Here is a 22,348-nt window from a genome sequence, read left to right as displayed (position 1 = left end):
GGGGCATTCTCTGTCCTTGCGGTTGTTGTGGTTTCGCTGTTGTTGCTGTTGTTGCTGTTGTTGCGGTTGCTGCGGTTGCTGCGGTTGTGGTTGTTTATTGAGGAGCGCATGGATCGCCGAATGCATATTGGTGATCATGTTTGTCTGCGCCTCGATTTGATGTTTCAGTGTATCCACTGTTCTCCGGAGTGTAGTCGTTTGCTCTTCGAGGATTTCAATCCTGTCGGAGGGCGGGCAGATCCGGCTGGTGGCATGTCTGATGGCCCAGGTAATATAGTTCAGGTCTGTCTGGGTGTGAGTGTCCTGAGGGACAGTGCTCGGGTAGAGGTAGTCAATTCTTGGTTGATAGGGGTCATTGTAGTCGGATTCTGTTGCAAAGGTCGAGGAGAATTCCTGTTCCTGAGCTCCGGATGGGGTTGGGTCGGGAACCTGAGTGTTCCTGTTCTGCGAGGGGGCTGTCCCTTGCTGGAAAGACTGAGTGAAAAAGGACTGGAGCGAAGCTTGCTGCGACATAACTGAGTGTCCAGTTCTTCTGGCGGCGTAAAGTGATGTTTCAGATAGGTTTCTTTTCCTTCCCTTTGGGAGGTCAAGGCTGGAGAATTCTTCGCTAGAAGCCAGTTTTCGTGGTGTTTCTTTGGCTAGGAACAACAAACGCGACCGTACGATCGAGGGCGAAGTGGCTCAGCCTGGTATTGTATACCAGGGTAAACCAAGAGGAATAAAATAAAGTGTTTTTGAAGCGAGGTTAATTGTCAGGGAGTTCTTTGCAAGCCTTAGCGAGCAAGTAGAATGCAGAGAGAGAGAGAGAGAGAATCTTATATTGCATAGAAGCTGAAGCTTCTCGCACACCTAACTACCCAACTACAACCTCCACCGACTAACCCGAAAACAAAAACAAAGTACAAAAAACTAACTACCGCAGCTACGAGAACTGCGTACATAATAAAAGAAAAACAGCGCACGAAGAGGGCGCGGATAACAAGTGGTACAGGTAAGCAGAATCTAAGCGATAACAAAGAAACCTTCCCGTAGTAAAATAAGTAAGAACCCCAAACTTCTCCGTCAACTGCATTAGCGAGCACAATCCTAAACGTAGTGTTCAATCGAAACGATATCATTACCAACGTTCCCGGTGTCATATCTGTGGACGAACCTTAACAGGACTGGGAAACCACGCGCACGAAGGCAGGAGAGGCCAACCGCAACAGCGTCAGGTGTGAAAGCGAGGGGGGGTAGATCGAATGTGGGTCCTCGGGCTTCTGGTTGTCAGGCAGCGAGGAATTGAGGAATGGTGACCGGTTGGTCAAGTAAGAAGTGGGTGGGGTCGTCGGTCCCTGGAGCAACGGCTAAAGACTGTGCCCGAGTCGTGTTTGAAGTGGTGTCCTCTGGAGGGGACATGCAAAAAGGGTTGAGCCGAAGGCTCAGTATGTATGGGGGTCGCAATCGAAAGTGCCGACCGTGTTGTGTTGAGGGTGGTCTCGGAGACCGGTTGGGTTGGGGTGAGGGGAGCGGGCCGCCTCGGGTAAAAAGGGTTGCCTGGTTAAGGCCGGTAAGGAGGGGTAAGGTCACGGGACCTCGGGTAAAAGATTTGACGATAGTTTCGCGACCGAGAGGTCGCTAACTTCGCGGGCTGTCGAGCGCTTTGGCAGTAGGTTCTCGCTGACTAGAGATTACTGACAGTGTGCGTACCCGACGTGTGGGATCACTCGTGCGATGAGTGAAAGTAGGGAGGGGCGAAGGCGGCTTTCGAGAGTAGCCGCTGGTTTGGCAAGGGGTGAACGGTGGACGCATCCCGTGAGGGCACCGAACGAACAAAGAATGGGGGGTGTCGAGCGAGGGAAGTTCAGGGACCGAAGCAATTCGAGAATCAGTATAACTCCATCTCGGGGGGAAAGAAATCCTATCGCGAGCCAGAGGCGAGCGAGTAGAATGCAGAAGAAGAAGAAGAAACTTATATTGCTTTGAAGTACAAGACTTATCGCACACCGACCCAACCGCCTAAAACACGAACCGAACCGAACAAAAGAAAGAAAGAAAAACGACAAACACAAACGCAAACAAACAAAAAAACAAGAACAAGAACAAAACAAGCACAAGCGAGCACGAACAATAACAAGGAAAATCCAGAACAACACTTCGACCAGAAAACCCAACGACAAGGAGAAATAACATATCTCAGCGGACTCGAGCGCTGGATCCATCAAATCAAAGAATAAAAACAATTTTAAAGAGTAAAAGGAAACTCCCCTTCCTAATCCCGTTCCCGGTCATTTTCTCCCATCCCCTCTTCCAGGTCCGCCTCCGCCTCCACCGACTCGTACCATTTCGAGAGTTGAGATTGTTTCGCAAATTGTAGGATGAGGTCCGTTCTCAGGTTTGTAAACATCCAGTTTTCCCAGGTCATCGCTCCGGGGATCTTCTCTATCAGAGGGGCGCGGATTCGAGCCCATGCTGGGCATTCCATAAGTATATGTTTCGCTGAGTTTTCCATCCCACACTGACATGGTTCGGGGTCTGTGTGTACTGCGTGTTTGTCGACTCGGGTGGTTTGGCACCGGATCCGAAATACTTTCTTTGCTTCCGTAAGGGTGAGTTTCGCTATCTTGGGAGGGGGGCGGAATTCCCCCCGATGATGGTAGTTCGGTATTGATTGTGTGTTCCATTCTTCCAATAGGTGGTCGCGTAGTAGTTTGTTTTGGTTCCACTTATCTCTCGCATTTCTGGGGGTCTGGTATGGGAGTAGTAAGGAGGCGATTCGGTGTAAGCCTGTTCCTTTGATATTTGCTTCTCTGTATGGGAGGAGCTCGATCAGAGATTCGTTGTTTGGGTGGGTTGCGTCGGTGCAGAGTATTCTAGTTCCGTGCATTCTTGAGCGATATGTCAGGAGATGTTCTAAGGGGGGTAAGCCTGCTTCTCAGAGGAGTTTAGTTCTTTTGGTCCATCGTGGTAGGCCGGTGATGACCCGGGCCGCTTCATTGTATAGTGGTTCGAGGGATCTTATAATGTGGTCTGCGCCAGTCCACCAAGCCTCGGATCCGTAGAGTAGACTTGGGAGGAAGCCTTGTGTTATAATGTGATGGATTGTTTTAACCGTTATTCCTGGCAGGCGGGCGGTGTATCGAATCTGGTGGAGGGCTTTAAGGCCTTTTGCGATCGCTGCTTCAATGTGGGGCCGGAAGGAGAGGGTCGGATCTATCCAGACTCCTACATATTTCAACCTCTCCTTGGGGTGTATGTTGGTATTGTTAATTTTGACCGAAAGTCGTGGTTGTTGTGTGGATGATGTAGTGGGCCGGAAGAAGATCAGGTCGGATTTATCCGGGTCGTACTTGATTTGGAGTGGCTCAGCTTTTATTAGTCTCTCTCTCATTCGTTCCTCCATTCTCTTGATTGTGAAGCCTGGTGTTTTGGATATTTGCACCAGTGCATCGTCGTCGATATATATGGTGTCCATCTCTTTCGGGCTACTTGTTGGGTCCAGGATTACTCCAGCATAGATCATGAATAGTACCGGGGACATGGGGCTACCTTGCGGCACTCCAGAATCATAAGGCTGTGGTTCCTCTAGCTCATGGTTGAATTGGAACTGTAGTTTTCTGCCGGTGTTGAATTCCTTGCACCATTCTGTCAGATAGGTGGGGAATTTTTGTTGGTGCATGATTTCCGCGAGGAGTAGGTGATCGACACAATTGAATGCTCCTTGGATGTCATTGGTTAGGATCGCTGGTCTATCTCGCCGAGCGACTCCGGTACTGTTTTTCAGTAGTAGGTTTTGTTGTATTGGTGTCAAGGTTCTCAGGAGGGCGTCGATTGCCGAGATGGTTGGTCTTCCTCCAAATTGATTCGCTGAGAGTGTGCCTAGAATTTCTCCAGCGGTGCATAGTCTTTGGGCCACTATCTTCTCCAGGATTTTGCTGAAACATTGTAGAAGGGAAATGGGCCGGTAGGCTTTCGCTTCATGGTAGTTTGCTTTACCGGGTTTCGGGATCGGGATACACTTAGCTATTTTCCATTCCGCTGGGTGTACACCGTGCCGGAGCATGGCGGAGAACATGTCTTGGATTAGAGTTGTATTTGCTCTGACTATTGCTTTAATAAAGGTATAAGGGATGCCATCCGGGCCGGTCGCCGAGTGCACTGGACAGGAGTCGATTGCTTTATTAAGTTCTTCGGGGGTGACTATGTCGAAAGTGTTGCTAAGGTCAAAAGAAGGGGGTCTGATGTTTAGGGGGGGATGGTCGGGGGACGTCCGTTTCGAGGGGAAAAGTTGGGCTCTTAAAGCTTGACACTTCCCCGCGAATGTTTCTTCACCTTGTATGGTTGGTATGATTGTGTCTCTTCTCCTTCCTGCGTTTAGGATTCTCCAGACTTCACTACCTTTCGCCTCGTTCATCGTCTTTTCCCGTTGGTCCGCTTTTGCTTTCCGGATCATGACTGTCCATTCTCTGCAAGCCTTCCGGTGCTCCTCCACGTGATTGGGTTTCCTTGTGTTTCTCGACTTCCTTTCTGCTGCATTTACCCTTGCCTTCATTTGTTTCATTTCATCTGACCACCAGAAGTTGGCTCTTACCCCCTCCTTCGATACTGGTGTTACTATGCTGACTGTTGACCTGACCAGTTCTAGGAAGAAATCGACAGTTTGTTCTGTATGTTCCTTGGTTTCCCATGCCTCTGCAGGGATGGAAATGTTTGACATGTGGTTCTCCAATAGCTTCCAGTCCGTTTGTCGCCACATTCGTCTTGGTACAAAAGGTGGTTTTTCCAGGTGTAGGTGAACGGAGGTTCTCCCGTGGTCTGAGCCCGCTCCGTAGGGTTCAGTGCTCCATCGTAGGTTGTGGTCAAGTGTTGGGCCTTTTACGAATGCAAGGTCGATGGTTGTGGGCCTTTTCCCTCTGTCTCTGGGGAAATGTGTAAAACGCCTGGTTCGTTCAGGAGGGTCAATTTCTGTCGGGTTATCCATCGTTTTAACCGTGCGCCGTTGGCACGGTCTGCTCGAATATTGTTTCTGTATTCATGTGAATTTACTCCGTACCACATTTGATGGTGGCAGTTGAAGTCTCCCATTACTAGACAGTTATCAAGGGTTTGGATTGTACTTGCTATTTGAGCGAAGGGGCCACTTCGGCCTGGGGAGTATATGTTTAGGATTTAGGTTTTCTTGGTCTGGATTTCTACCGTAATCGAAACTATGAAATTATCATGTGTGTAGTGGTGTTTCGGTTTAAGGTTGGCATGTTTGCGGACGTATGTTGCGCATTTCGTGTTGGTGTTACTGGCTGTAAAAAGGTAAAAGAGATTTGATTCTGGTGGGTATCCTTCTGTTGAGGTCCATGGTTCTTGTAGTAGTAGGAAATAAATGCTCGAGTCTGTTTCTGCTTCTTCCACCGCCGCCTTGGTGATTAGTTCGCTCCGTGCACAGTTAAGTTGGTGTGCGAGCGCGGTTGTTCGCAGCCTAGGCATTATTCGTCATGGGTTGGTCGTCTTCGGGAACGGGTGTGGCTCCGACCGGGGCGGTGGCTGGTACTTGGATTATTGAAATAGGCTCTTGGGCGGGTGCGGCAGGTGGGTCTTGGGCGGGTAGGGCGTTTTCCTTTCCTTTGTTAAGGAATCGGCGTTTGACTCTTTCAGGGCATGCTGGGTCGGAGGCCTTATGGATTCCTTTACAGTTCAGACATCTGATTGGGGTGTGGGTGCATCTATATCCTCCCTGGCATTGATTGCATGGGTGGAAACTGGTGAGGTGATCTCCGGCGCAGTGGCCGCATTTCCCATTGTTCTTACATTTCTCCTGGCGGTGGCCGTATTCGAGGCACTTCGCGCATTGGGTGTCTGGGAAGGTTGGGAGGAAGGCCTCGATGTAGCAGCTTCGGTTAAAAAGGGATAGGAACTTAACTCCTAGTGTTTCCATTGTAACTTGTCCTGGGAGCGCGATGACCATTGATGAGTGGGTTTTCTCCATTCGAGTCTCTGCTCTGGAGATCCAGCGCGGAATCTGGGCAAGTTGGAAGTTATCTCCGTAATTGCTTCTAATTTCGGATGCTACCAGTTGTCCTGCCTCGGCGCCTTCTCCGACCGTTGTGGGGATTCCGTGAATAAGGAACTTTGACCATTTGGAGTTTGCCCGGATAATGGCGACTGGTACTTGTAGGGTGAGGAGAGCCTCCTCAATTTCTTTGGCATATTCCATTGCCTTTGTTGCTGGGGTGACAAACTTTGTTTCCAGAATAAAGTTGTCCTTGGGTGTTCTCCTTGCTGAAATGAAGTGGCAAGATTCATCCTGAATTCTTGCATTGACTAGGGTCCTGATCTCGGAGGGATTGACGTCGGATGGGGCAGTGGTATCAACAATGATTTCTCTGTTGATTTTGGTATATTCTGGCTTGAAGAGAGGGTCCGCTTTTGGCTTTGCGGACTTCTTTCTTCTCTCAACAACCTGGAAATTTCCTTGAGCAGGTCCGGGTGCCGAGGCTACGGCGGCCCAGGTGCCTGCTTTCCATCCACGGGTTGGGGCTTGTTGGGGGGGTGCGGGTGGGGGGGCCTGAGGAGCTGCCTGTGGCGCTGCTTGGGGAACTGTTTGTGGGACCGCTGGAGGGGGCATTCTCTGTCCTTGCGGTTGTTGCGGTTTTCGCTGTTGTTGCTGTTGTTGTTGTTGTTGCGGTTGCTGCGGTTGCTGCAGTTGCTGCGGTTGTGGTTGTTTGTTGAGGAGAAGATGGATCGCCGAGTGCATACTGGTGATCATAGTTGTCTGCGCCTCGATTTGGTGCCTCAGTGTATCCACTGTTCTCCGGAGTGTGGTCGTTTGCTCTTCGAGGATTTCAATCCTGTCGGTGGGTGGGCAGATTCGGCTGGTGGCATGTCTAATGGCCCAGGTAATATAATTCAGGTCCGTCTGGGTGTGAGTGTCCTGGGGAACAATGCTCGGGTAGAGGTAGTCGACTCTCGGTTGGTAGGGGTCGTTGTAGTCGGATTCTGTTGCAAAGGTCGAGGAGAATTCTTGTTCCTGAGCTCCGGGTGGGGTTGGGTCCGGAACCTGAGTGTTCCTGTTCTGCGAGGGGGCTGTCCCTTGCTGGGAAGGCTGGGAAGACTGGGTAAAAAAGGACTGGAGCGAGGCTTGCTGCGACATGATTGAGTGTCCAGTTCTCCTGGCGGCGTAGAGTGATGTTTCGGATAGATTTCTTTTCCTTCCCTTCGGGAGGTCAAGACTAGAGAATTCTTCGCTAGAAGCCAGTTTCGTAGGTTTCTTTCGCTTGGAACAACAAAACGCGACCGTACGATCGGGGACGAAGTGGCTCAGCCTGGTATGATATACCAGGGTAAACCGAGAGGAGTAAAATAAGAAGTTTTTAAAGCGAGGTTGATTATCAGGGAGTTCTTTGCGAGCCTTAGCGAGCAAGTAGAATACAGAAGAAGAAGAAGAAGAAACTTATATTGCTTAGAAGCCGAAGCTTATCGCACACCTAACTACCCGACTACAACCTCCACCGACTAACCCGAAAGCAAAAACGAAGTACAAAAACTAACTACCGCAGCTACAAGAACCGCGTACATAATAAAACAAAACAGCGCACGAAGAGGGCGCGAATAACAAGTGGTACAGGTAAGCAGAATCTAAGCGACAACAAAGAAACCTCCCCGTAGTAAGAATAAAACCCCAAACTTCTCCGTCAACTGCATTAGCGAGCACAATCCTATACGTAGTGTTCAATCGAAACGATATCATTACCAACGTTCCCGGTGTCATATCTGTGGACGAACCTTAACAGGACTGGGAAACCACGCGCACGAAGGCAGGAAAAGCCAACCGCAACAGCGTCAGGGGTGAAAGCGAGGGGGGTGGGTTGAGTATTGGTCCTCGAGCATCTGCTTGTCAAACAGCGAGGAAGTAAAGAGTGGTGACCGGTAGGTCAAGTAAGGAGTGGGTGGGGTCGTCGGTCCCTGGAGCAACGGCTAAAGACTGTGCCCGAGTCGTGTTTGAAGTGGTGTCCTCTGGATGGGACATGCAAAAAGGGTTGAGCCGAAGGCTCAGTATGTATGGGGGTCGCAATCGAAAGTGCCGACCGTATTGTGTTGAGGGTGGTCTCGGAGACCTGTTGGGTTGGGGTGAGGGGAGCGGGCCGCCTCGGGTAAAAAAGGGGTTGCCTGGTTAAGGCCGATAAAGAGGGGTAAGGTCACGGGACCTCGGGTAAAAAATTTGACGGTAGTTTCGCGACCGAGAGGTCGCTAACTTCGCGGGCTGTCGAGCGCTTTGGCAGTAGGTTCTCGCTGACTGGAGATTACTGACAGTGTGCGTACCCAACGTGTGGGATCACTCGTGCGATGAGTGAAAGTAAGGAGGGGCGAAGGCGGCTTTCGAGAGTAGCCGCTGGTTTGGCGAGGGGTGAACGGTGGACGCGTCCCGTGAGGGCACCGAACGAGCAAAGAATGGGGGGGTCGAGCGAGGGAAGTTCAGGGACCGAAGCAATTCGAGAATCAGTATAACTCCATCTCGGGGGGAAGAAATCCTACCGCGAGCCAGAGGCGAGCGGGTAGAATACAGAGGTTGCGTAAGGAAAGAAGAGAAGAAGGAAAACAGACAAAAGCACGACACAACACCCCCTTATATATCCATCCATAATCCAACGATGACTAATACCTTCGCGTAATAGAAACCAAAAGAACATAACAGAAATCCCCATTACAAATCCTAATTCCACTACACAATACCTCCTTCCCTCGTTCCGGTTCATCGCCTAGCCAGAAATACATAGCTGCCGTTACAGACCACGCCCCCCTCTAAGGCCTACCTCCTGGTAGGCTTAGGTTTCCCTGGATAACGCTCGTGGAATCGTTTGACGATATCAGGTGAATGCTTAAGGTCGGATAGTGGTTGCCAGGAGGCTTCATCATATCCCATATATCGTACCAAATACTCAAACCTTCCTCTTCGTTTCCTCGAATCCAAAATATCTTCGACTTCCCATTCTTCCTCCCCTTCGATTTCAACCGGAGGTGGTGGTAATTGTTGTTGTCCCGGTAAATGATCGTTCACTTCGGGTGATAACAACGAAACATGAAATACTGGATGAATTTTCATTGACCGGGGAAGTTCCAACTCATAAGCACAGGGATTAACGATACGTTTAACGTGATAAGGTCCAATACGTTTCCAGTCGAATTTCTTGGAGGGTCGTTTTGTTAGAATATGACGGGTCGACAGGAAAACCTTATCTCCTAAATGATATCGAGGAGCTGGAGTCCGATTTCTATTGGCTGATTCTTCTTGTATCCTTTGTGCCCGAAACATCTCTTCTCTCAGGAAATCCACTACATCCTTCATCTCTCTTGCAATACGGTTCGCTTGATCCTCCGCTGTTGTTCGACCATGTTCCAAAGGGCCAAAAGTCATTCTTGGATTTCTTCCCGAATTGGCATAGAACGGGGAGACCTTTGTTGTTTCGGAAGCATGGTTGTTCGTCGCAATTTCAGCCATTGGTAACATTCGAGCCCAATCATCTTGTTGGTAGGAAATACAGCTTCGGAGGTATTGTTCCATTACGGCATTGATTCTTTCCGTTTGTCCATCTGTTTGAGGGTGGAATGCGGTAGAGAATTTTGGTAATATTTCCAACCGATCACAAAGCGACCTCCAGAATTCTGCAACGAACTGTGTTCCTCGATCGGATATAATAGTATCTGGTAATCCATGTAACTTCCAAACATTATCGATGTATAGCCTCGCTACTTCCTTTGAATCTGCCTCTTTAATCGTCGGTATTAAATGTCGCATCTTGGTTAATCTATCCACCACAACCAAGATTGCATTATATCCATCGCTCTCAGGGAGATCAGTAACAAAATCCATTGATATATCCATCCATGGTCCCTCAGGTATCGACAAAGGGCGAAGTACTCCATAGGGTGCATTGCGTGGTGCCTTGCTACGGGTACACACATTGCAATTCCTAATATACTGATCGACGAACTTCCGCATCTGTGGCCAATAATATCCTCGACTTAGGAGCTCCAGAGTCTTCGCTCTACCCGGATGTCCTGCGGATGGTTTGTCATGGTATTCTTTTAAAAGCCTTAGTCGAAGGTTATCATCGTCTGGTACATATAGCATGCCTCGATAAAGTAGTCGACCGTTATTATCTTCCGTACATTCGGCAAGCGAGATTTTGTTTGAGTGGCGAATGCCATTCCGAAGCATAGTAAGGATCTTATTTGGAAAACTATCGATTTGGTAAGCTTTTGAAAATAACTCCTCTACAGTAGACGCTCCTTCAGCGGATTCATTTGACAAAGAACCCGCGAACAAACTTAGCTTGGTATCCAAATTTTTTCGCTTCAAAATCACTTGACTTTGATGTGTTAACCGTTCATCCCCCTCTTTAGGTAGGTCACCTGACCTCCTAGTCAATGCATCTGGTTTCGTTCCTTGTTTTCCTGGCCGAAATTGTATGACGAAATCGAAGCATGGAAGGAATTCGGACCAACGGGCTTGTCGACGATTTAACAATTTTGTTGTCATAAAATATTCAAGATTCCGATGGTCACTAAGAACTTCAATTGGAAATTGAGCTCCCTCCAGGTGATGTCGCCATTCTTCGAAACATCGTATAATTGCTAAAAGTTCTTTGTCGTATATTTCGTAGTTGCATTCTGCAGGAGAGTGTTTCTTTGAGAAGAAAGCGACTGGATGTAGGATTCCTTCGTTGTCCCGTTGAGATAGGATTCCTGCTGAGACATAGTCGGATGTATCGGTTTCTATCACAATTTTTCGATCCGGATTGAAATGAGCCAGGATTGGTGCCGTTGTAAACATCTTTTTCAAAATTTGAAATGCTTCCTCCCTTTCATCCGTCCATTCAAATTTAACATTCTTTTTCGTCAAGGCTGTAAGTGGAGCAACAATTTTTGAATATCCTAAAATAAATCGCCGATAAAAATTTGCAAATCCTAGAAATACTTGAACATCACGAAGGTTTGTCGGTGTAGTCCATTCCAAAACATCGACAACTTTCTTTGGGTCCATTCTATTTCCATTCGGAGTAAGGATTAAACCGAGATATTTCGTTTCTTGAACTATAAATTCACATTTTTCAGGTTTAAGGTGAACATGATTTTCATCAAGTACCTTTAGAACCTTTTGAATATGTTCTTTATGTTCTGATAGGGTCTCGGAATAGATGAGGATATCGTCTAAGTATGCCGTTACGAATTGATCGAGGTAGGGACATAGAATATCATTAATCCAATGCTGAAATGTGGCAGGAGCATTAGCTAATCCAAACGGCATTACTGTATATTCGAAATGTCCATATCGAGTCCGGAATGCTGTTTTCCATTCGTCCCCCTCCGCTATCCTGATTTGATTATATCCCCAACGTAAATCCAACTTTGTATAGTATTTTGCTCTTGACAACTTAGCTAGGGTTTCCTTTAACAATGGTAACGGATATCGGTTTTTGATTGTGATCGCATTTAGGCCTCGATAGTCAACACAAAGTCGAAGAGTTCCATCGTTTTTCTTTACGAACAATATAGGTGCTCCCGCTGTTGATTCACTGGCTCGAATGAATCCTTTAGGTAAATTTTCATCAAGATATTCCCGTAGTGCTTTCAACTCAATTTGAGACAATCCATATATAGGTCCATATGGTGGTCGTTTACCTTCTTCCAGTATTATCTCGATGTCGTGGGATGGTCGATGTGGTGGAAGAATTGAAGCATCGTATTCTTTAAACATATGGAGATGATGGTGAAACTCCTTCGGTACTAGTTGTTCAATGTCGACAGTAGATTTTTCAGCTGCTGAAATAATTACTGTATGGTGTTCCGGTAGGGGAATCGAGATGCCATGAACAATAACTGCAGTTCCACTGATTGAACAGTACTGACAACAGTTTCGAGAGTCAAAAACAAGTAGATTTTCTTTGGGCCGAATCGTAATGTCATGTCGTCGCATCCAAGGTATCCCCATCACAATCGGATAGTGTCCTAACTTTGTCACAAAACATGGCGTCGTCTCCCGATGACCATGAATGTCTAGCGAGACATCGACAATATGGGTAATTTTTCCTGACTTAATGGGCCTTCCGTCTATAACGTCTACATGGCGAGGTATTTTAAGGGGGGTCATTGTAAGATTGTTGTGGCGTGCAAAAGATTCATCAATGAAAGCATATCCTGATGCTCCGGTATCAATAAGGGCGTAGGTAGGTATGAAAGAATTTTTATTCTGTGAAATCGAACAAGGTTCTACAAGTTGATTTCCATCCATTTCCTCCTCTGATACCGAAAAACCAGAAATACACATCCTAGAAAAATCCTTAAATGGTCCCTGGGCTAAGCCACTTAGTGCAGGGACAAATCTTTTCCCGACTCGTTATCACTTCCAGCATTTTCTTCCACCGTCAATGCCGCTCCTCTCATCACAGGTCTCCTTGGTTGATTTCCAGTTGCCCTCGCCTGGGGGCAATCCCTAACCATATGTCCAACACCTCCGCAATAGAAACATCGGCCTTCAGCTAAGCGGGCGTTTCTTTCGGCAGGGGTAGGGCGACGACGTCCTCCAGACAGGTCTATGGGTACATCACTGTGAGGGATGCGTACCAGACCACAAGAGTACACTACGCAGAGCTCAGAGTTCGGCTAACAGCTACAAAGGTAGAAGTCTCCAAGGTCTCTTCAGTCAACGTCGAGTATGATTCTCCTTGATCCGATACGGGCCCCGCGAGCTACGTTATCAACAAAGATTCACTAGAGTTAGCGTATGATGTTCGACCGTCTTCGACGTAACAGTTCAGGTAGAGTTCGAAGTCACGATAGAGTAAAGTAATTCCAAAAGTATATTCAAATAAAGTTGTAACTCGCGTATCAACGATTTATATTGTTAAGACTCTGATTTCGCCGATGATGGTTTGGCTAGTCAGTGAATGACACAGTATTTATATCCCTCGCTTATGTCTCGAGGACCCAGTCTACTAATAATACAGAATACACTCGGGGCCTACATGAGAACCTGAAAAACAACCAAGAACATTTAACTCCTAAGTCCGTAACCCAAACTCCTAAAGCCGCTGAAACCCCTCAACCTATTTATCCACTCTAATGCACGTTTCCCTGTCGATGTTTCTTCCCCATCGGCCGTCTGGTGGATAATCGTCAGCGTCGGCTATTCGGAGGTCTCGGACGGCAAGACTACCTACTCAGGCCTCTTCCCACATCGCTTTCCCACATAGCAGAGTCTTCTCATGCCCACAGGTACCGCCGATAGGTACTCGGTCGGCTGGCAACTTGCGCCGATTCACTCCGAGTGGTCCGATCTTCGATCCGATTGATTCCAGCTGTCCCTCATATATCCACCGGTACCAAAACACTCCCCTCCGGTGGTTTAACGCTCCGGGGGTTGTTATTGGGGTCGAAAATGTATTTTTTAACTAGGAAAACCGCAACTCCGCATTTGGTCGCATATCGATCGCACCGTACCTCGTAGGTGCGAACCGGAGTTGATAGTGGTGTTGCCATTAGTATTAAAGGGTATAGGGGTATCTACTAGCCTTTCTCTCACTCCGTAAATGCTTGACATGCCCGTAACAGCTTACCCCCCTTCCAGGGTGTCACGTCTCGGGACATCTTCTGACAGACTATGGTTCCAGTAAACCTGCTCCACATATCACCCGTGGTGTCTGTGGAGGGGAAGGACTTAGCCCCGTGGGGTACCTCTATAGTCTCAGGCGTTGGTCCTTCACAGCCTTGGGGTTCCTTCGATGAAAGTCGCGGACTAGATCAAGTACGCCTTCGTCCATAGCGTCCATGACTTGGTAAGTACAGTCGCTCATCGAATAGCCCCGCCATTTCACCAGGTATTCCACTAATCCTCTTCTGCTCTTCCGGCTTCCCACTATACTTTCCACTTCGTACAAAACCTCTCCTTCCTTATCGACCTCTTCGGGAGTCGGGGGGCGTTGTTCACGGCCTGGGATACTGCTCTGTCGGTAACGTTCCAAAAGTTCAATATGGAACACGTTATGGATTTTGATTTGTGGTGGCAGTTCCAATTCACAGGCTCGTTTTCCCGCTAGTCGGATGATCTTGAACGGACCGAGTTTCTTATGATCGAGCTTTTTGGTGGAGCGACGTGTCTTGATATTGGCCGCATTGAGCATGACCATGTCGCCTATCTTAAAGTTCGGCGGTTCGTCCCTTTTCCGATCATAGTATTTCCCCATCTTTTCCCGGGTGTCTATTAAGCGAGCGAGAGCGGAGTCGTGAACTCCTCGAATGAAGTGAGCGTACAGGTCACTGGTTGGGTTGACCACTTCGGCTTCCGTCGGCCAGTTGGTTCTTGGGTTGTAACCGTAATTGGTATAGAACGGAGATTGGCCCGTGGCGGTGGTAACCGAGTTGTTGTAAGCATACTCCGCCAACGGGAGTAGCTCTGCCCAATTATCTTGCTCATAGTTACAGAACGCTCGTAGGTAGTGCTCGAGGGTTTGATTAACCTGCTCTGTTTGCCCATCGGTCTGAGGGTGGAAAGCCGTACTCATTCTTATCCTCATGTCCAATAATTCCATAAGGGATGCCCAAAAGCTTGAAGTAAACTTGGCGTCCCTGTCGGAAACTATATCAAGAGGCAGCCCATGGAGTCGCCAGATTTGACCGAGGAATATCTTCGCTAAATCCTGCGCGGTCGTTTCTGCTACTAGGGGGATAATGTGAGGGATGCGTACCAGACCACAAGAGTACACTATGCAGAGCTCAGAGTTCGGCTAACAGCTACAAAGGTAGAAGTCTCCAAGGTCTCTTCAGTCAACGTCGAGTATGATTCTCCTTGATCCGATACGGGCCCCGCGAGCTACGTTATCAACAAAGATTCACTAGAGTTAGCGTATGATGTTCGACCGTCTTCGACCTAACAGTTCAGGTAGAGTTCGAAGTCACGATAGAGTAAAGTAATTCCAAAAGTATATTCAAATAAAGTTGTAACTCGCGTATCAACGATTTATATTGTTAAGACTCTGATTTCGCCGATGATGGTTTGGCTAGTCAGTGAATGACACAGTATTTATACTCCTCGCTTATGTCTCGAGGACCCAGTCTTCTAATAATACAGTATACACTCGGGGCCTGCCCGAGACCCTGAAAAACAACCAAGAACATTTAACTCCTAAGTCCGTAACCCAAACTCCTAAATCCGCTAAAACCCCTCAACCTATTTATCCACTCTAATGCACGTTTCCCTGTCGATGTTTCTTCTCCATCGGCCGTCTGGTGGATAATCGTCAGCGTCGGCTATTCGGAAGTCTCGGACGGCAAGGCTACCTACTCAGGCCTCTTCCCACATCGCTTTCCCACATAGCAGAGTCCTCTCATGCCCACAGGTACCGCCGATAGGTACTCGGTCGGCTGGCAGCTTGCGCCGATTCGCTCCGAGCGGTCCGATCTTCGATCCGATTGATTCCAGCTGTCCCTCATATATCCACCGGTACCAAAACACTCCCCTCCGGCGGTTTGACGTTCCGGGGGTTATTATTGGGGTCGAAAACGTGTTTTTTAACTAGGAAAACCGCAACTCCGCATTTGGTCGTATATTGATCGCACCGTACCTCGTAGGTGCGAACCGGAGTTGATAGTGGTGTTGCCATTAGTATTAAAGGGTATAGGGGTATCTACTAGCCTTTCTCTCACTCCGTAAATGCTTGGCATGCCCGTAACAGCTTACCCCCCTTCCAGGGTATCACGTCTCGGGACATCTTCTGACAGACTATGGTTCCAGTAAACCTGCTCCACATATCACCCGTGGTGTCTGTGGAGGGGAAGGACTTAGCCCCGTAGGGTACCTCTATAGTCTCAGGCGTTGGTCCTTCACGGCCTTGGGATTCCTTCGATGAAAGTCGCGGACTAGATCAAGTACGTCTTCGTTCATAACGTCCATGACTTGGTAAGTACAGTCGCTCATCGAATAGCCCCGCCATTTCACCAGATATTCCACTAATCCTCTTCTGCTCTTCCGGCTGCCCACAATACTTTCCACTTCGTACAGAACTTCTCCTTCCTTATCGACCTCTTCGGGAGTCGGGGGACGCTGTTCGCGGCCTGGGATACTGCTCTGTCGATAACGTTCCAAAAGTTCGATGTGGAACACGTTATGGATCTTAACTTGTGGTGGCAGTTCCAATTCGCAGGCTCGTTTTCCCGCTAGTCGGATGATCTTGAACGGACCGAGTTTCTTATGATCGAGCTTTTTGGTGGAGCGACGTGTCTTGATATTGGCCGCATTGAGCATGACCATGTCGCCTATCTTAAAGTTCGGCGGTTCGTCCCTTTTCCGATCATAGTATTTCCCCATCTTTTCCCGGGTGTCTATTAAGCGAGCGAGAGCGGAGTCGTGAACTCCTCGGATGAAGTGAGCGTACAGGTCACTGGTTGGGTTGACCACTTCGGCTTCCGTCGGCCAGTTGGTTCTTGGGTTGTAACCGTAATTGGTATAGAACAGAGATTGACCCGTGGCGGAGGTAACCGAGTTATTATAAGCATACTCCGCCAGCGGGAGTAGCTCTGCCCAATCATCTTGCTCGTAGTTACAGAACGCTCGTAGGTAGTGTTCAAGGGTTTGGTTCACCCGCTCTGTTTGCCCGTCGGTCTGGGGGTGGAAAGCCGTACTCATTCTTATCCTCACATCCAATAATTCCATAAGGGATGCCCAAAAGCTTGAAGTAAATTTGGCGTCCCTGTCGGAAACTATATCAAGAGGTAGCCCATGGAGTCGCCAGATTTGACCGAGGAATATCTTTGCTAAATCCTGCGCGGTCGTTTCTGCTACTAGGGGGATGAAATGCGACATCTTCGAGAACCTATCGACTACTACCCAGATTTGGTTGTATCCTTTTGATTCCGGTAACTGCACGACGAAGTCCATTGATATCGATTGCCAGACAGAATGTGGCGTGGACAGTGGTAAAAGCGCACCGTATTTCTTGTGGCGGCTGGGTTTGTTGCGCTGGCACTCGTCGCATGACCGAACGTAGTCATCAATCCACTCGTTCATTTTTGGCCAATAGAAGTTGCGCGTGATGAGTTCCAACGTCTTGTCTTGTCCAAAGTGTCCTGCCACTTTTGAATCGTGCTCTGCCTGTGCTATCCGGATCTTGATACGGTCGTCTGCCGGAATGTAGAGTCGGTTCTTATAGAAGAGTAGCCCGTCTTTCTCAGCAATATCCTTCAATTCCCCCAGCTTCTCCCCTTGCTCAACTCTCTCTTTCAATCCTACCCATATCGGGTCTCCCGATGCCGCCTGCCTGACATGATCCAGAAAATTCTTAGACCAGTCGATCACTCCCTTGGAGGCAAGCGACACCGCTGATACCACAAACTCTTCCTCCGCCAACTGTCCGGGCTTAAAGAACCTGTCTATCGACTGTTTCCCAAGCGTGCCTCCCCCTTCAGGACGGTACTCCGGCCGTCGCGATAGTGCATCTGCCTTCCCATTTTTGGTTCCCGGGCAGTAAATAATCTTGAAGTCAAATTCCGCCAAAGACTCAGCCCACCTTGCCTGTCGTCGATTAAGAACCTTGGTTGTAGAGAAGTACTCTAAGTTCTTGTGATCCGTATAAACGAGAACCGTTCGGCTAGGTCCTTCGATGTAGTGACGCCATTGCTTGAAGGCCGACACAATTCCTAGCATCTCCTTATCCCAGACGTCGTAGTTGAGTTCCGCTGGGTTAAGTTTTCGAGAATAAAAGGCAACAGGGTGAGTCTTTCCGTCAATAACCTGGGATAGAATTGCAGCGATAGCAAAATCACTTGCGTCCGTTTCCACGATAGTCTGGCGATCTGGAGAGAAGTGTACCAAGATCGGCGCAGACGTAAACAGGGTTTTGAGTTTTTCGAAGGCTGCTTGGGCCGTCATAGACCAGACAAAGTTCTTAGCATCACCCCTGAGACAATCGGTAATGGGTTTACAGACCCCGGAGAAATTGTGGATAAACCTTCTGTAGAAGTTGGCAAAGCCCATGAAGATTTGTACTTCCTTAACGCTGCGCGGGGCTTGCCAATTCGTAACAGACATAACCTTATCCAGTGCCATGGTGACGCCTGCTGGGGCAAGGATGTATCCGAGGAACTCGATTTCGGTGAGCTCGAAGAACGATTTCTTCGGGTTGGCAACTAGGTTGTATTCTTGTAGCCTACTAAGTACTTTGCCGACCAGCTCCCTGTGTTCCTCTCGGGACTTGCTATATATTAGGATATCATCAAGGTATACTACTACACCCTGATCCAAAAATTCCCTCAGCGCATCATTCATCATGTTCTGGAAGGTCGCCGGCGCATTTGCCAGCCCAAAAGGCATGACGAGGTACTCAAAATGCCCGTAACGCGTACGGAAGGCTGTCTTCCACTCGTCGCCGTCTTTGATCCTGATAAGGTTATAACCTTCCTTCAGGTCAATCTTCGAGAAGATAACCGTGCCTGCCACTCGATCTCGCAGCTCGTCCATAAGCGGTAACAGATACCTGTTCTTGATGGACACACGGTTAAGTCCACGGTAGTCAACGCAAAGTCGCAGACTACCGTCCTTCTTCTTCACAAATAGGATTGGGGCTCCCGCCGGGGATTTGCTTGGCCTAATCTTTCCCAATCGCAACATTTTGTCTAGGTACTCCCGAAGCACCTTCAGCTCGACTTCGGATAAAGAATAAACGGGTCCCCATGGTGGCTGCTTTCCTGATTTGAGATCTATCGCATGGTCGTAAGATCGATGCGGTGGTAATTTGTCGGCTTCCGATGGTAGGAAGACTTTAAGGAACCCATGGAGCCAAGAGGGAAGAGTCTCACGGAGGTTAACCGATTCATCTTCCAAGAGACAGATACTACCGATGAATTGGGCCTCCGGATCGTCCAGTACACCCTCGTCCATTTCTATTTGAGGTTCCTTGTCAGTGAAGCATCGACTCTTGCAGTTCTCACCATCGTAGGAAACTTCCCCATTTGTCCCTATAACCGGCTTGTGTTCTTTCAACCACCAGTTTGGTAATATTGCATCGATGCCAAGTGGGAGAGGGGCGATCTCGAATGATAACTGTGTTTGATGCCCCCTTGACATTATAATTAATGGTTGTGTAAAGGCATGTCCCGTGTCCTTCATAACTTCTCCCGTAAATCCAAATACCCGGGCCGGGACGTCTCGTTTCACCTTCGAGACCTCAAAACTATCAACAAAAACAGCACACAAAACAGGACCAGTTGCACCAGTATCCAACAACACCTTACAAGGTAAACATTTTTCCGCAAAACAAAGGAACTGATTAACGATGGGTCGAGGACCATGAATAGGTTCCTCCAAAATTTTCTGTTTTTTCTCCGGTTGGGACGCTCTCCCTTCCTGCCTTTTTCTTTTCATATTTTTTTTGTTGTTTTCCGTCAGTGATAACATAGCAATCTGGGGATACTCCTGACCTGACTCATCAGAGTCCCCTTTTAAAAATCCTCGTCGAAATCCATCTCAGATTCCGATCCGCGTTCTCGCACAAACGCTTGCCCACTGGTGTACTCCACAGCGGCCGTCGCAGCCGGCTTCTTAGCACGGTGCCTCATTCGTTTTCTCTGAGGTTGGGGTTCCGGTGGTTCCATATCGTGGTCGCCATCATCATCGCGGGTACGCTTTCGGGAGAAAGAGGAGATAGATGCACTGCTGTTAGCATCTGAACGACACCACTTCCAAAGATGACCCTTTCGGCCACATCGCACACAGGCTCCATCGGTCTTTCGCTGTTCTCGGACCGGCTGTGGAACTCCTTTGGTGGCTTCGTCGTAGTCGTGGTATATTGGCTTATTCCCCGACTTGTTCTTGCTAGTGCTCTTCTTATCTTGCCCTTTCTCTTTCTCCTCAGTCTGAGCCCTCCCCTTGATTTTAAACCCCTCGTCCTTCTGTCGCAAATTCCCACCATTGTTCGACTCTCTTACTCTCGACTCCACTTTCCCCAACATCTTCATCTGCTCTTGATAAGCCTCGTGAGCCTTGCCGGCTCGTTCCAACTGTTGGATGTACTCGGAGTCGTCATCGGTTGGATCGAAGCGTGAGTGGCGCTCCCGGATTTCATTTGGTAGCCCTTGGAGCAGGGCGGCGCGATAGGATGCTCCTTTCATCTGAGCATGCTGGTTCATGATCTCCATTCTCGTCAGGTAGTCTCCGATGTTAGCAGAGTACTTAAACTGCTGCATTTTCATCGCGTTCTCCATAGCCTCCTGAGTGCTTAAGAAGCGTTTCCTAATCTCCTGACGGAACCGAGTCCAAGTAGCGTAGTCCGCGGCTGCCGGTCCTAGCATCTTGGTCTCGATGTATTCCATGAACCATTCCTTTGCCAACCCACACGTGTATGTTCCAGCGAACAGTACCTTGTTCCTGTCCGTTCGGAACTTCTTGGGCTTCTGCTCGAAGCAGATCTCGCACTCCATGAGCCAATGTCGCAGGTTATGCTTCCTGGCATTATCAAACTCAAAGGGTATTTTGGCGAGCGAATCTACCATATCGTTGTCTTCAGGCGGCGCCGAATTCCGGTTCCCGCCTCGGTTCCTTCTCCAATTCTTCCGACCGTGCGACCATTCACTGTTATCGTCGTCATCGTCGTCGGAAGGTTCTGGGTCTCCCCCAACGTTTCCTCTTGGTGGGTTTTGTGGAGGTTGATTCCCACCATTCCCACCAACTGGAGCAGCTTCCACCGGTCCTCTGCCACTATTGCCATGCACTGGGCCGGCATCCTGTGGTTGCCTGCCTCTATTTCCTCCTACTGGACCAGCATTTCCTCCTACTGGACCAGCATTTTCGGGTTTCTTGCCATTGCCAACAGGAACCGTTCGGGGCGCGTTAGGGTCTAAGGGAGCACTAGCCACGGAAGGCACGACTGACAGGTGTTGTCGCAGTAGTTCCTCCATCTCGGCTATCCGTTGATTTCTTATCTCATCGGACTGCTTAAATTGCGCAAACATAGCCCGTTGTTCCCCTTTCTCCTGCTCCCGCTCTTCTCGTACCATCCTCAGCTGTCGCTCCGCTTCCAACAGTTGGTTCTGGGTAATCCGATGGTTACGGTCCAGAACCTCGTGGTCGGCGGCTCGTGCGGTTTCTTGCATTTGTTGGACATGGGTGACGAGCTCAAAGAGCGACTCGAGATGTTGTTTTTGGGCAATGGCTTCTTGCCGTACTTTCTTATCTAGGATTTGTCCACTCCCTTGGACTTGCTCCTGGAGGTTTTGTAGCTGCTGCCAAATGGCCTGTCCAGCTGCACCAAGATACCTCATTTGTGCCTCATGGGTATCCAAAAACTCCTGCATATTCCTCACGAACTGGGCTTGAGCAGAGCGCTTACTCGATTGCCTAGTTGTTGTAGAGGGTCCTCCCGTAAGTAGGGGGTCTGGGCTAGCAGCCCTTGATATCACCATAGAATCTTCTCCTCCGGCCTCCTCAGTTACGGCCGAGGTATCTATGAAGTAATTATCCCTTCGTGTAGTCATTGTGATAGGGGATAACGATGATAGTTCTTTTCTTTGAGGTGACTTCGTTACTCCAAGTGAACTTGTGAGTAACAATATACTGTGAGGGATGCGTACCAGACCACAAGAGTACACTACGCAGAGCTCAGAGTTCGGCTAACAGCTACAAAGGTAGAAGTCTCCAAGGTCTCTTCAGTCAACGTCGAGTATGATTCTCCTTGATCCGATACGGGCCCCGCGAGCTACGTTATCAACAAAGATTCACTAGAGTTAGCGTATGATGTTCGACCGTCTTCGACGTAACAGTTCAGGTAGAGTTCGAAGTCACGATAGAGTAAAGTAATTCCAAAAGTATATTCAAATAAAGTTGTAACTCGCGTATCAACGATTTATATTGTTAAGACTCTGATTTCGCCGATGATGGTTTGGCTAGTCAGTGAATGACACAGTATTTATACTCCTCGCTTATGTCTCGAGGACCCAGTCTTCTAATAATACAGTATACACTCGGGGCCTGCCCGAGACCCTGAAAAACAACCAAGAACATTTAACTCCTAAGTCCGTAACCCAAACTCCTAAATCCGCTAAAACCCCTCAACCTATTTATCCACTCTAATGCACGTTTCCCTGTCGATGTTTCTTCTCCATCGGCCGTCTGGTGGATAATCGTCAGCGTCGGCTATTCGGAAGTCTCGGACGGCAAGGCTACCTACTCAGGCCTCTTCCCACATCGCTTTCCCACATAGCAGAGTCCTCTCATGCCCACAGGTACCGCCGATAGGTACTCGGTCGGCTGGCAGCTTGCGCCGATTCGCTCCGAGCGGTCCGATCTTCGATCCGATTGATTCCAGCTGTCCCTCATATATCCACCGGTACC

At 48.7% G+C, this 22,348-nt stretch overlaps 8 protein-coding genes across 8 annotated transcripts; all 8 read right to left on the bottom strand.

Annotated features, from left to right (window-relative positions):
* Positions 1 to 20: 20 nt before the first annotated feature.
* Positions 21 to 513, bottom strand: H6S33_006761 (uncharacterized protein; the record flags this gene model as incomplete). Its single annotated transcript, XM_044838108.1, has 1 exon — positions 21 to 513. A coding segment is annotated over one exon (493 nt), but the record flags the coding sequence as incomplete, so codon positions are not given.
* A 1,738-nt stretch (positions 514 to 2,251) lies between these two features.
* Positions 2,252 to 2,866, bottom strand: H6S33_006760 (uncharacterized protein; the record flags this gene model as incomplete). The annotated part of the gene is made up of 1 exon (XM_044838106.1): positions 2,252 to 2,866. One exon carries the CDS (start codon positions 2,864 to 2,866, stop codon positions 2,252 to 2,254), a length of 615 nt encoding a protein of 204 aa, XP_044689578.1.
* A 48-nt stretch (positions 2,867 to 2,914) lies between these two features.
* On the bottom strand, positions 2,915 to 4,960 carry H6S33_006759 (uncharacterized protein; the record flags this gene model as incomplete). The annotated part of the gene is made up of 1 exon (XM_044838105.1): positions 2,915 to 4,960. The coding sequence occupies one exon, from the start codon at positions 4,958 to 4,960 to the stop codon at positions 2,915 to 2,917; it is 2,046 nt and encodes a 681-aa protein (XP_044689577.1).
* A 492-nt stretch (positions 4,961 to 5,452) lies between these two features.
* H6S33_006758 (uncharacterized protein) lies at positions 5,453 to 7,123 on the bottom strand (the record flags this gene model as incomplete). Its single annotated transcript, XM_044838104.1, has 1 exon — positions 5,453 to 7,123. The coding sequence occupies one exon, from the start codon at positions 7,121 to 7,123 to the stop codon at positions 5,453 to 5,455; it is 1,671 nt and encodes a 556-aa protein (XP_044689576.1).
* Positions 7,124 to 8,779: 1,656 nt separating this feature from the next.
* On the bottom strand, positions 8,780 to 12,262 carry H6S33_006757 (uncharacterized protein; the record flags this gene model as incomplete). Its single annotated transcript, XM_044838103.1, has 1 exon — positions 8,780 to 12,262. One exon carries the CDS (start codon positions 12,260 to 12,262, stop codon positions 8,780 to 8,782), a length of 3,483 nt encoding a protein of 1,160 aa, XP_044689575.1.
* A 1,444-nt stretch (positions 12,263 to 13,706) lies between these two features.
* H6S33_006756 (uncharacterized protein) lies at positions 13,707 to 14,686 on the bottom strand (the record flags this gene model as incomplete). The annotated part of the gene is made up of 1 exon (XM_044838102.1): positions 13,707 to 14,686. A coding segment is annotated over one exon (980 nt), but the record flags the coding sequence as incomplete, so codon positions are not given.
* Positions 14,687 to 15,826: 1,140 nt separating this feature from the next.
* On the bottom strand, positions 15,827 to 19,384 carry H6S33_006755 (uncharacterized protein; the record flags this gene model as incomplete). The annotated part of the gene is made up of 1 exon (XM_044838101.1): positions 15,827 to 19,384. One exon carries the CDS (start codon positions 19,382 to 19,384, stop codon positions 15,827 to 15,829), a length of 3,558 nt encoding a protein of 1,185 aa, XP_044689573.1.
* A 77-nt stretch (positions 19,385 to 19,461) lies between these two features.
* H6S33_006754 (uncharacterized protein) lies at positions 19,462 to 21,492 on the bottom strand (the record flags this gene model as incomplete). The annotated part of the gene is made up of 1 exon (XM_044838100.1): positions 19,462 to 21,492. The coding sequence occupies one exon, from the start codon at positions 21,490 to 21,492 to the stop codon at positions 19,462 to 19,464; it is 2,031 nt and encodes a 676-aa protein (XP_044689572.1).
* Between the last annotated feature and the right edge of the window lie 856 nt (positions 21,493 to 22,348).

Source organism: Morchella sextelata (genome assembly GCF_020137385.1).
Source record: "Morchella sextelata strain SCLS chromosome Unknown scls_21, whole genome shotgun sequence".
Classification (NCBI taxonomy): domain Eukaryota; kingdom Fungi; phylum Ascomycota; class Pezizomycetes; order Pezizales; family Morchellaceae; genus Morchella; species Morchella sextelata.
This window is presented reverse-complemented; position numbering and strand designations above follow the sequence as displayed.